This window comes from Formica exsecta, unplaced genomic scaffold (assembly GCF_003651465.1).
Source record: "Formica exsecta isolate Colony F162 unplaced genomic scaffold, ASM365146v1 scaffold365, whole genome shotgun sequence".
In the NCBI taxonomy this organism is placed as follows: Eukaryota; Metazoa; Arthropoda; class Insecta; order Hymenoptera; family Formicidae; genus Formica; species Formica exsecta.
In genome coordinates, this window is record NW_021850897.1 from 27,726 (window position 1) to 41,811 (window position 14,086).

The 14,086-nt window shown below is 35.8% G+C and overlaps 2 protein-coding genes across 8 annotated transcripts in view; both read left to right on the top strand.

Moving 5' to 3' along the window:
- LOC115239151 overlaps window positions 1–3,673 on the top strand; it is a 12,752-nt gene extending 9,079 nt beyond the window's left edge. For all 3 annotated transcript variants that reach the window (XM_029813513.1, XM_029813511.1, XM_029813512.1), the window contains 6 exons: window positions 137–445; window positions 553–821; window positions 1,005–1,092; window positions 1,437–1,993; window positions 2,268–2,470; window positions 2,915–3,673. In XM_029813513.1, the coding sequence (XP_029669373.1) occupies window positions 137–445; window positions 553–821; window positions 1,005–1,092; window positions 1,437–1,993; window positions 2,268–2,470; window positions 2,915–2,924 (1,436 nt within the window). In that variant the 3' untranslated portion in view covers window positions 2,925–3,673. The remainder of the gene's footprint in view (window positions 1–136; window positions 446–552; window positions 822–1,004; window positions 1,093–1,436; window positions 1,994–2,267; window positions 2,471–2,914) is intronic.
- A 224-nt stretch (window positions 3,674–3,897) lies between these two features.
- On the top strand, window positions 3,898–14,029 carry LOC115239111 (probable inactive tRNA-specific adenosine deaminase-like protein 3). 5 transcript variants are annotated; one of them, XR_003884592.1, is made up of 3 exons: window positions 3,898–5,007; window positions 11,401–11,693; window positions 11,847–14,029. XR_003884592.1 is itself a non-coding variant. In XM_029813462.1 (2 exons), exon 2 carries the CDS (start codon window positions 7,717–7,719, stop codon window positions 8,986–8,988), a length of 1,272 nt encoding a protein of 423 aa, XP_029669322.1. In that variant the 5' UTR covers window positions 3,898–5,007; window positions 7,712–7,716; the 3' UTR covers window positions 8,989–9,304. The 5 variants fall into 5 exon arrangements, 3 of the variants coding, with proteins under 3 accessions (XP_029669322.1, XP_029669323.1, XP_029669324.1); XR_003884591.1 differs by lacking the exon at window positions 11,401–11,693; XM_029813462.1 differs by lacking the exons at window positions 11,401–11,693; window positions 11,847–14,029 and adding an exon at window positions 7,712–9,304.
- The last annotated feature ends 57 nt before the right edge of the window (window positions 14,030–14,086 follow it).

Below are 14,086 nucleotides of genomic sequence, written 5' to 3' on the forward strand. Positions count from 1 at the left end.
TATATATATACATATATGTATATGTAAAATTATTAAACCAAAAAAAGTACTAACAATATATTTTTCAAACTAGCAATACTGATTCGTATATCTTATGTTAATTAAATTGTTACATAAACTATTAATAACTTTATAGAAATACCATCAGAAACATTTAGTCACTTGAAAGTGGAAAAATGGAAACTAACATGGGACCCGCCAGAAAATTGCACAACAATTTCGGGATCATTAATGGCTAGAATAATAATACGTGGAATTAGCGGTAGTGTTAAAGACTATTATATAACCAAAGAGACTTCGCACAATTTTCTTGATTTACATGAAATAGAACCAATATTATACAGTCATACACGATACGTGGCAACAATTTATGTAATAAGAAATTATTCGAGTCCAGAAAATACCTCCGCTTACCAAGAATATCATTTCACAACTCCAATAAGAGGTAAAATTTATAAACTATTAAAGTTTGTACATCTATTACTTAATAATTATTTAACACATTATTTATATATAATTTTCTTTTTACTATTGTAAAAATTCATCCAACAGTTATACCTAAAGTAAACAATCTGGAAATCGTCGAAATTGATACTCGTCAAATACCTGCAGTGATACATTTAAGATGGGAAAGTCTATTACCATCTCTCCATGCAAACAGATATTATATGATTGTATATTGTATTGAAGATAACACTTATTCTAACAATTATTATTATCATCTAGTTCAATTAAATGAATTCTGTGAATTGTGGGACAATTACATCTGTTATACTATTTCGAAACCGATAAAAAGATGTTATTATGATAAGAAAATTCAGGTAAAGAAATAAAATTCTCAATATGTTTGAAAAACATAAATTAATTATGTAAATTCCTATTATTATATATTTCTACTATTATATATATATTATATATTGTATATTACACACACACGCACATATATATGTATGTATACATGTATTTATATATGTATGTATTATATAATTGTATTTTTTTTTTAGATTTTTATAACTGATGATGAATTTACTCCTTCGAGCGAATTTCGAAGCGATTCGCTTCTTATGGATGAAGAAACATTTAATAATATAAGTAAGTTTTGTGTTCAACAAACAATCTTTAAAACTTATAAAAGCTTGATACATTATACAGCCTCTTATATGTAATACTATAATTTTATAATCTATAATATAATTTTTGCATATCATTATATTTTGTAACTTTGTTTTTTAAACTAAAACTTACATATTTTCATCATAAGAACTTATCGTTTAGAAAATGCTAAAAAAATCACAAATATCTTTATTTTTTTAATTTACGTTATGCGGAACAAAAAATTATTTGGATATTTTTGTTAATTTTCTTGAATTGTATCGTAAATTATGCTACTTACATTGCTCCGAGTTGATAAGAAATATAACTAAATTACATTTCAGCGCCAGATGCACCTGCAAATTACACTTGTACAATAAACAACAATAGCGTAGTTGATTTAAAATGGCATCACCCATGGAAGACAGGTGGTCATCTACAGTTTTTTCGCATCCAGATAATAGAAATTTTCTCCAATCTGAAAAGCAAAAGACTTGCTTTGCAATCGTCAGATAACGATATATATACATATGAATATCCGGTGACACATTATATGCGTAATTACAGTAAGCGATTATATCTGTTTCCGTCAACACAGTACCTCATTTATATTCAAGCTGTCACAATTGCAAACGAATCCAGCAAGTTTAAATACGTGAGAATTCAAACACCTTCAACCATAGCTTTCGATGGCGATCTGAAAGTTATGGATAAGTCTATCTCTACAATCTCGTTAAATATACCTCCTATTTTGAATGATACATACGATAGCAGGATGCATATTATAGTAAAAGGCTCTACTCCCTGCGAACAACATTCAGAAGTGCCTAAGAGTTTACAACCACATGCAGGCATGAAGGGATGTGATGTCAAATATGCCTGGCATGCCGCTGAAGTTTCGGTATGTATACGTTAAAAATAATGAGATTTATGCTGGGCATTTTCAGTAAAGAATATAAAATATAATAATTATAATAATTTAGTAATAATTGAAGAAATCCAGTTATATCTTAAGACATGAAATTATTTAAAACATATTACATATATATTTGCAATTTTAATAACAATATATATATTTAATAATAATAATTTAATAATATAATTTAATAGAATAATATTATTTTATACATTTTTGAAATTAAATATCTATAATGATTTGCTTTGAATGATGACAGATCAATGAATTCGCTGGCAAGATATTCACCGTTGGCGATAATAAGATTTATGGTGGTGTCAGAAATTGCCCATTGAAATGTGACGAATTATATAAAATAGTAATTATCGTAACTGAGCAAAATGCATCTAGCAAGCCGCTCGTACTTGTGACATCGATCCGCACGAAAGAAAATGATGAGGTTCCATCAAAACATTATGAAGCGTAAGCGTAGTTTATATCCATTATATTATTTATTGACGCAAGTAAAAGATGTAGGATTTTACTTGTACCAAAGATAGCACCTTTTATTTTATTTTTTAGTATTTTTTTGATTATACATATTTATTTATTCATGTCTGCTAACATGAATGCTTCAAATAGAACTATCTACTAATGCCAAAATTTAAATTTTGATTAAGTACAGAGTAATTTCACATCTGCTACAAAATTCTGTATGATTTTGGTATACAAGTATAAACGAATAGCAATTTCTTATTTTTTCAGAATTAGAGTAAATAACATTTACTATCATAACTTTGAATTATTTCTCTATAAAGCAATGATTCAATTCAATAAAATTTGCAATCAATATTTGAAGTCTAATATCTATTAACATTCAAAAAAAAGAAGAAAGGTATACAACTTTAATAAATGCATTTTTTACAGGGACAAGTAAATTATTACAAGTATAATTTATCTATTCCACAAGCATGGAAAACAATATATTCAAATATAACAGAATTGATAAGATGTTTTGAAAATTTAAAACCTCATACGGTTTATGAGATTCGTTGCAGCGTAAAATTTCCAGAATATCAAGTAGTTAGTGATTGAATAAATGGTTTGGACCAATAGCAATCGTAAGTCAACTATATTTAGAATACATAAGTTATTAATTTTAAATATATAAAATTGATTGTCTCTTTTCTTATTACATAATATATCATATTTTAAGTATAAAAATAGTTAAATATAATTATTATCACTTTGTATTATCATGCAAATGATAATTCGTTTTTTGCATAAAACGATACAAAATGCTTCATAAAAAAATAAATATTAGGAAATGCGGAATATAACATAGAACATTAATTTTATGCTAACTAATTAGCTATATTCATTTTTTATGCTTTCATTTTTTTATTCTTTTTCTCTAAATTATAGTAAAATTTTTTATTGCTTTTTATCCACTTTTATTTGCATTGTACAATGCTTTCTGTAATATTTTTCTCCACATTGCTTAATAGCTGACAGCTTCGATATATTTTTCCAAAAAATTAGTATGATAATTGATTGGCGAAAAAATGCAAGAATATATACATATTATATTTTGCTATCCATTCAGATCGAGATACATTTAAAAATAGAATATTTTAAGAAGATATATATGTATCAAATATTAATATGTTATTTACAAATATCAAAAATAGATATATCTCACTTTTGCAATTAAAAATATTTGTAAAATATTTTTGTAATAATTGATAATTTAAAAAGATAAAAAATAAATGTTTCCACACATTATAATTGTAAATCAATTACATTTCAAAATGTATTCCTTATGTTATTATATATAAAATGTCATTAAGTATAATATTAATATTATACTTTAAGCATTAAAGTAATTAAATAAATCCATTGTCATTTTATATTATATATCATGCAAACAACAGTTAGTTTTTTGCATGATAACAACACAAAATGTTTCATAAAAATATTTAATAATGTAAATCATATAACACAGATAAAGTAAATTATTTTCTACACTTTTATCATTTCTAAAATTATAATAGAACTATATTTTTTTTATTTTAACTATTCTTATTTGTATTTTGCAATGTTTTGTATAATATTTCTTTCTATATAGCAGAAAGTTTTGACATATTCTTCAAAGAAACTCGCATGATAATTGACTGGCTAATCAACGCAATCGTACGTATATATTTTGCTATCCGTTTTTCACATCTAAATACATTTAACTGCAGAATAATTTAAGAAGAATGGAACTTTCGTCTTTTTCTATGCCAAAGCAATCATATTTGTGCCCGGCGAAGTATGATTCAGTATTCCGCAATATAGATACTAATGAGCAAGTTATTCATGAATCAGCTATGCCTAATCTTAAAGTTAAACAAATGCTGATATAATATATGTATAAAGCTTATAAACGCATAAAATATCTACGAATAAAAAAAATTTTATTAGAAATTATTTAAATAAAAGCATTACATAAAAAATTCGTAATAAAAATAATGGAAAACTGATATTATCTCTTCTCAAAGATATCGTATTAGAATTTGTATATTTATACCGAATAAGGCTCTTCTTCAGAATTCATTTATTAGCCGGCCATGACCGACTCAATTCAGATTCCGGTATTCACGTGCGAACATTTACAGGCAAAAATTTATAGATCCGACGACGAGGCCGGGTATCCCTGCCTCTCGCAAAGTCTTTCATCTTGCCGGCAGAAGGCGCCGCCATCGTAGACCTCGCTGATAAACAGCTCAGGCTACATACCACAAAGAGACGCGAGCCGCCGCGACGACGCAAACAGATTACTCCCGCGCGCATTTCTCACGTGCATTTCCGCGCGTTACGTTACCGCTGTCAACGAGAGCCCGACGCGCTTGAAGAACTCGATTTTCGGTAAATCTCGTAATATTCGACAATCGGGGACGAGGGAAAATAGGAAGAAATTAGAACGCATTTCGTGTCGCAGCCGCAGCAGCAGTAGTAGAGAACAGCAGCAACAGCAGGTAAGAATTTCATTAATAAAGTGCGTGCGCGCGCATGGCGAACACGTGGCGTCGCGACGTCATGTCACGGACGCAACGGACGGACGTCTTTCATCGCTCCACGGCATCGCCGACTTTGACAGCTCACGAGACCAAGTTACGAGCGACACGTCTGCGACTCAAGGTCGCGGAGGACATGTTGTAACGCTCGATCCCTCGAAGTCGAGGCGTGCGATTTCCCGCTCGCGTTCGAACTAGCTTCGATTGCTCATGATTTCACGCGGGAAAAACGCGAAAATATGACAGATGACAGATCTTTCGGAGCGCGACGCGCGAACGATGATGCGTCGATGACGCGATTGAAACATCGAGTATGCTTTCCTCGTCTCGTTCGCTTGTGTTACTCGTTCTGCGTTATATAAGGAGCACGCTCTGTGAATGTGCAATCAGGCGCCATCTTGGCCGAGGTGATGCGCGGTGCGAGAAATTTGAACGTGCTGCATGTGCAAAAAATTTTCGAATCAACGCGACGTCGTTATAATTCGAATATTATGCGAAAAAGAAGAGTGTCGAAAATAATTTAATACTTTTTATTTTACACAAGAATCCGCGTATCCGTTAATTTCGTTTAATTCAATTTATTGTAATTATGGAGAAATGGAACTTTTGTCGATTACCATGTTTTTTAATTGTCACGAATAAAAAACACAATAATCGCTTCCGCGTGCCTCTTCTGTATGTGCGTCAGCGTTTTATTTTTTAAAATGACTTAAACATACTAATTGTCATGACAAATTAATTGCTCATACATTATAATCATTGACGGTGAGAAAACATGCCGTAATCGAGAAATGCCTGTAGACACTGAATAGATTAGATTATAAATCGGCGACGACGATTGTTGCTCGCGCTGTGTGTTGTGTAGATCGTAAGGTTTATTAAAACCCGGAAATAAAAACAGATTTCAATATTCTTCACATGTAAAAACAAAAAACATTTTAAAAACACGCGTTGTTGCTAAAGATCGCATTTTTCTCTTGCGTAATATTGCGATTGATGAACATAAACATTACAATGTTTCTTTATCTCTTCACATAATATATCGACTTATCAAATAGCAATTAATTAATTCAATTTTAATTTTAACGAGATTAAAATGCACAATTGTTTCCTTCTGTGCAACTTTTTCCCAGGTTTCAGCGGTGGAAAATTTTACACAATTCCCTAACTTGGATACATACAGAATATATGTGTTATTATGATGGTGATATCAGCTATCAGACGGCTAATATATCGTGCAAAGTAGGTCTTCCAGCAACGTATTTGCTATTTACGCATATATGTTTATCTTGGAAAATCAAGATTTTGCGTAAGAATTTGTCAGATATTATTTATGATCGATCGCGTGACACGATGCATACCGGCTTTCAACTGCAATCTGTAAACTGTATATGGGAATAGTGAGTTATTATACGATTAAAAGATGTTTACGTAATAATTTCTCTATACTATGTCATAACAAGCTTATCAATTTAAATAATTTATTCCTTATAGTAATTTCGAATTAATTCCTTATAGCAATTTCGAATTTTTCTTTGCACACGCATTCGAATTCTCAATATTTATTCAGAAATATTTACATCTCTCGCAATTCTACTTATTATATTTCGTATACTTTTATAGAATATATATTTGCTAGAATTAATTGAAATGTGTATTCACATGCCAGGATTAAACAATTTCGTTGACGGAGACGCATCCCACGTTATATCACGCGTAATAAATAACGATGTTATCTTTATTGTGATCAGACATTAACGTTGAAATTCGATGCTTGTTTTTTTTTCTTTGCGCATAATCGAAATTAAAGGAAACTGGCTCGAACTTCGAACTTCTTAACGCAACGTGTTGTCCTCGCGTATGGACGACGATATCATACAATTGCGCCTAACTCTGACAATCGATCCGACCGTGGCCCAAGTTGACAGCAATTTAAAATCGCTTTTACTCTTCGCAGAAGATACTCGGAGTACGGTTTCGATCACGGTTAAAACTTATCCGGCGGAGGATCATCTTCATTTTTTTTTTTGCCGAAATCTCACTAATATTTGCGACCGTGACACGAGAAGGTGTCCTTAAGATGATCTCGCAATCGTTTAATATTTCGAAGTAATTTCAATGCCAATCATCGACCTTGTTCTTCTCATGATTTGCAACGAAATCTACATGTTTCTCTCTATTAAAAATATTATTCGAGGATTTTATAGCAACCATATAGTAACTCTAATTATGAATTGTAAATGCCCAGGAGATGCTTGTGTCTATTTTGCCGTTATTCTACTCAGACAGGAGATCCATTACACTTGAATACAAAATGTGACTTTAAAATTGAATAACTGTATATTGCTAATTTTATATGTAAAGCTATACTTGCGCGAAATAAATTTTTTTTTAAGTAATATAAACGATTTTATTTTGCTAAAATGTAATTAGGCTAATCTATATGATTTGTAGACAAAAGAATTAATGTGACATCTAAACTAGAAACTATTTGCCAAGTTTGAGTATTAAACTTACGAACAAATTACACAAAAAATAATAGAAAAAAATAATTTCTTAATAAAGATTAGTTAAGTAATGATTAACTCAGTGAGATAGAACAGCGCGTTGCAAACATCATCGTCGAGGAATCTTCTAACGATAAGTGAAGGCAGCGTCTTTTCAGGAAGAATGGCATCGTTGAAAAGTGTCAAGGCGAGCAAGATGGAAACCACGATTAGAAGCTGGACAGCGAAACCGATTCTAGGCTCGGATTTCACGGAAGTGCTTCCGTTGCAGGAGGTTTACGTGGGTATCTTGAAGCGACGGAAGGACACGTCCGTCGCAATCCAAAGTATATCCGCCGTTTTGCCAGGATTCGCTCATCTGAAGCGCTGTTCCAACGGCAAGCTGCTTCTAGCTCCTCTCCGCTCGGGCGAATCGTCGCGAGCAAACGATGAGGAGGACGTTACTCTCGGTGAAGATGATCTCAAGCATCAACTCAAGGAACGAGGGTTTGATCTCTCCCTATTCGAGGATAAATTCCAGGTGACGAAGGTGCCAGCCAAGGCACCGAGAACAAAGTTTCAAGCCGGCGAGGCTTCAAAGATCTGGCCAGTGAACTTCCATCCCGACCAGACTATCGAGAGCCTGATTGACGGCTCGATCTTCGACGACGATTGCTTGCACGCGATCGAGCGGATCATGTCGTTGGTAATAGAGGCTGCCAAGCTGGAGGCGGTCGGCGACGTGCGTTGCACCGGCGCCGCGGCGGTCGTCGATCCCGAGGACGGAAGAATCCTGGCGGTATCCGCCGCGAGGATCGATCGGCATCCCATGTGGCATGCCGCCATGCTGGCGGTGGATCTCGTTGCCAGACTTCACGGTGGCGGTGCATGGCGTTTGAACGACGAAGAGTCCCGCGATCTCACGAAGAAGCGAACGGATGACGAAGAGACACTCAGCGACGAGAAGGTAGACTCAAACACCGAGACTGAAGATCGGAACTTCAAGGATCGATTAAGAAGGATCAAGAGAAAATACGAGGAGGAAACGCCGCTCTGTTACCCGACGTCTCTATCCTCGCTTAAGTTCCCGATGCAAACGCCACTCGAGACGCGGGTCGGGCAAAAGGGGCGGAGGAACGACGGCGCCAAGGTCGAGGATCCGCAGCAGGAAAAATGCGGAAATATTACAGAGAAGTGTGGGCCGTATCTCTGCACGGGTTATTGGGTATTCCTACTGATGGAACCGTGTCCTATGTGCGCCATGGCGTTGCTGCATTCCAGAGTCGCGCGGATCTTCTACGGCGCGGTCAATCAGAATGTCGGCGTCTTGGGCACCAGGGCGGTTTTGCACATGGTACCGGGTCTGAACCATCGATATCGAGTCTGGAGTGGAATCCTGGAACGAGAGTGTCGGCAAACAGTGGAAGAAATCAATGGTCGCAAAAGTCTTGTATAACGGATTCAACATGAATCTATTGTGGAAGATAATAACGCGTCAAGTGTAGTCGCATGGATAATTGGTCACTGCAGTGTCTCCGGAAATAATTGAAGATGTTAATGCCGCGAGGTCGGACAAAAGAAAATATAAATAGAAGCGAAGCATGCGACGCTTTCTGTATATTTCTCGTTTTTACTGATGATCTCTCGCCCGCGCGCGATTTATGTTACCTATGCACATAAATGATATTATAATGAGACTCTTGTTATACATTATCTCTTGCGCAACATATTGTACGTATATATTCACAAAAAATAAATTCATTTCAATTAGAGGGAGTACAATTGTGACACCTGTCAATACATTGAGACTGATTCAATATACTTTCTTAACGTTTTCTCGTAATTATTCCGAAAAGATAATTGTGTTTATTATTCAATCATCTTTCGATGTTTCCGATTAACTGTTTCCTAGACAAGCGGATTATTTTAGAGATTCATCTGCGGCGGATTATCTCTTCGATTCATCGGTTGCGCGGCTACGGTTTAGATATTCGCGCACGTTGCAACCGGTTTTATAATTTCAATCGAAAGCAAGACGACGCAAAAGACTTAACACGTGGTATAGACGTGCATTCGGCCATAACGACTTAAGACGTATACGTGACCTTGACGTCTTGACGTTGTGCGTGTACGTCCGCATCTGCTGTTATTTCTTGGTGTGCACGGCGAATTAACACTTGTGTTTGCTAGCATACAACATGACGTGCCACCATTTCCCGAAGATTTTAAAAATCATTTCTATACATATATTTCTTTGTTTCTCTTGCTTGCGATGGCGGAGAGTGTATTATCTTGCGGTGCGAAGATGACACTTTATTTCCGAAGTGCTTGAGCCTTATAGCCAAGATTTAATTCTTTTATTTTCTATCAATAAAACTTTCTTTCTATTTTAAAAGGAAAATGTATAATGTAAAAGAAAAAATTTCATACTATAATTTAAAATCAAATCAATTAATTAAGCTAAGTTAAACTACAATATCGGCCATTATTACATATGAAGCAATGATTCGCGTAAGGGTCACTCCTTTATGGAAAATATAATTTTCCGCAAATATTCGCATATTGTAAAACAAGCCCGAAAATGTTGCACATTGCATCCGATTTCTCGATAAAGCACAATTCATTCCGCGTGTATCATCGACATGATATACAGTTTAATTCGCATTTTGCGTGGTGGTTGCGTTATTTAATTCAATGGCAAATAATGTTTCTTCGCGACAATAATATATAACCTTATTTACCGATTTTTTTTTTCTCTCACGGAATTTTTACACACGCTCGCTGCAATTATTTCTCACCAAAATGCTGATCTCAAGCGGGGGATTGCGTGTACAGATAACATCTATCGTGTTGCAAAAGATATCTGGTGTAACGCTTTAGTTAATATAAAATGTACGCATTGTGCCGTAATAAAAAGATGATTTGGTGAACTTCTTATGAATATTGTCGCGCGATTTAATACTTACATTCCGACCGATAATACGGTTTAATGACACCTGAGAGCACCCAACGCGGTCTTTGGAAGGTGACAATAATTAATTAAGAGAGCATTTATTTGACGTTATTACGTCAGTGCCATGACGGAGTGCGTTGCGCGCGCGTTTTTGCAAATAGGTATTGCGCATTTTCAAATTATCGACGCGTTCGCAAAAAATAGTTCTTATAGATTATGTTAATATTATATGTTCGCTGTTTGCATAAGTCAACATGAATGTTTGTTTAACATGAACTGGTTTTAATTCTTGACACCTTAAAGTTATATTAATCAAGCTTGTATCTGATCAAATACGTGGGTGCTTCTATATAAAATTGCAAATTTATTTTTAGAAACATTTAATAATAAAAAAATAAGAAATAATAATAAAGAATTTCCTCTATACCACGATAATGATAAAATATTTACAATGATAAATTATATTAAATATTCTGCCGGGGAATAACTTGCGGTTGTTTTTGCTGGGTATAATTTTACGCTAATTTTCCAGTTTTCTGTCTATGTATAATTTCTAACGTTATAATTCAAACCACGGTTTTTATCGTGACAAGCTTGGGCAAACGATGATCGGGATCGTTGATTTCGATGAAGTCCATCAGATGTAAAATTCAAAGCTTAGAGAGATGCTTCAGTGAGTTAATTTATAATATATTTATAACATAATGCTCGAATGCCATGAATTTTGAAAATAAAATTACATTATTTTGTTTATATAAGATTATAGAAATGATAAAAGTATTTATTGATGCTACTTTGTGAAAAATACGCGAGAACGATATAATTCTCCTGATGAAGGAATTTATCATTTCCTGTAAAAACGTTCGTGGGATCGGGGTTTTCCTTTGACAATATGGAAGCATATTCGCGTTCTAGGAATCATTCGATTCGCTACGAAGCGAATAGTGAGTACACGATGACGGTGACCCTGCGGATTGACATCGATCAGCGAAACTACAGCTGATCCATCCAGAAGAACTGCTCGATTGTTCATGAAAAGAGACGAGGATAGAGCGAGATAGGTAGAGAAGTCGCGAACAGTAAATTACGAGACGAGGAAGACGATAATGCGTTGATCCAATAGCTGATGAAGAAGATTCGCTTGTTGGAACGATGAACCATAATCTTACAACGAAAACTTTACACAATAAAGTCTTGAGTTATAACAAGTATGCTTTATATTTTGATATACACGATCGATAATACAATCAAAAACTGAAATATTATTTTTACGCGAAAGATCTCTCCTTATCCAAGTTATTTTTATTATTCTCAATAGAGCATGATCATATGAACATTGCTGTCGTTTTTATTTGTTTCAGACTTTCTTCATCGAGTCGGTGCAGAAGAGGATTGACGCGCAAATCGAAAAACAATCGAGAAAAAACGTCTACAGGAAACAACGCTTGATTTCCTCTATAAACAGAGCGCGTGCGAGAAGAGCTCTAATAGAGAAATAACATCCTCGAGAGGCATTCTTTGAGAGACCGGCACGTGGCAGCGCTGACGACGACAGACACATCGGCACCGCATTGGTGACGTTTATTAGGAGAAACACGCGCGGTACAAAAGAAACGAAATCCTCCTTCTTACATACAAGCGCGCGGAAGGAGGAACTCTCGAGGTCGCGACGCACGAAAAGCCACACGATATCAGAGATAACGTTTTGAAACTAATTAATCCGCGCGACAAACAGACTCGTCGCTCTTGCAGTGGTGTGTCTGTCGGGAAGACGCTGGCAGTCATCGTCGTTGATTGCCAGTCGCGAACTACGCCAATTTGCAAATTATTATAACACCGCGTCATCGAACAGTTCCGTCCTAAAGTAGAGTCTGATCTCCGTAGGTGACCGGAGGATTTGCTTGCATCCTCGGCAGCGAGACGCACGATTCGTACAATACACACTGTAATAACGTTAAGACTAATGCATCTTTGACGATCAAATGACGTCATAACTGATAACTAGCACAAATAAGATACTTGAAGTTGCTCTTCTCTTGAATTTGCAACGACTGCGACCAGAAGATAAATTAGACGCAGAGGACATCTTTGTGAGATAAATTGGAAGGCTCTATCACGGTCAGCACAAAACTGCAGCTAGCTAATAATCAGAAATTTAATTAATCCAACAAGAAGGATCTCTGGTACATTGAAATTCTCAGGTGACGATTACGGATTCTCGCAAAACAACGAGACAATGCTCGAGAATAAAAGAATCGCGTCTCGTTGATCAGCACTGAGTGGTTCCAATTGAGAGTCGACCCTCGAGAGCGGAGCCTATTGGTCAAGCTGTTAATTTCTTGAAGCACGATTGGATTGGATCACCCGCGGACATTCTAACATTCACGTCAAGTAATCCGCCGACTACGGTCTTGCCAGCCGGACTTTACTTCTCTTCCTGAAAAAACTGCTAGATCCTGCGTCTAGCTAAGACCATTGACGAAAGCTTCAGGATACGAAGGATTAATTGCCTATGGATTTTCAGTGAATACTCATCAAAGAATATATCAATCAATTTATTCGGAAAACGTATCTCGAAGAGAAATATCTGCTGAAACCGAAACAGTGACATCAGCAAATTATCTTCGCGACAGTGTCAAAGTTGCAACGAAATTACACTCATTAATACAAGAAGATTACGGTGCTTTCTCGTTGTCGATATCACTTTGAAGACTGCGCAGGAAATATTTTGATAACATACAACACTCTCGACGACTGAATGGCTCGCTTTTATTGGCTGTTGCTTTTCGAAAGACTCTACTAACGTCTTTTCGTATAGTAACGGCGGAGGCGATTTGCAAGAAGGAAAGGGAAGAACGTATCGTGGAAAGGGTTAGGTACCCTTTGGTCCCGCTGAGAGAGCCTTCGTCTCGCAGAAGGAACCAAACTCTTTTTCGCCGCCGTGAAGATTTTGGGAAACGCGGCGGACGAAACTCGAGATTCTATTGACGTCATCCACGAAAAGCCTCGTTCACCCCCTCCTGGATCGGTTTCTTTTTTTAGACGCCACCATGGAGCGAAGGATTCTGAAAATGTGGTGATAACGGTCAGGCGAAGGCCTCCGCTACCCAAGACACTATCCAGTGTGTGAGCCATAGTCGTTAGAAAGAGATATACTGACGTGACGCCGAGCCTAAACAGGCATTTCGGAGATCCGGCCAATTGGAATCTTTCGAGCAACATCCCTTTCGAAAGGATTATTCTCGTCTTCGAATCGCCGTTTCTCTGTGAATAAAATTTTACAATTTTAATCGCAGTCTAGTCCTTAGCTCGGCTTCAAGAGAAAGTGCAAGTTTCGACAATTTATTCCGTTCTTCCGCAATTGCGAGATCTTGATAAGATAATCGAGATATCGTCTGCATCCCGAGGAATATTTTTGGACCTGTGGAACTGACATTTCTTTTTTTCCGTTCTTCGCAACGAAGACGATACCTTTCTCGAGCGATTTTTATGTGAGGAGAACGAGACACCAGGGTGAAAGCATCGATCGCTAAAACGTGGAAGAAGGTTAGCATAACGTAATATCAAAATTTATATATACATACATAATGTTCTTGAAAGA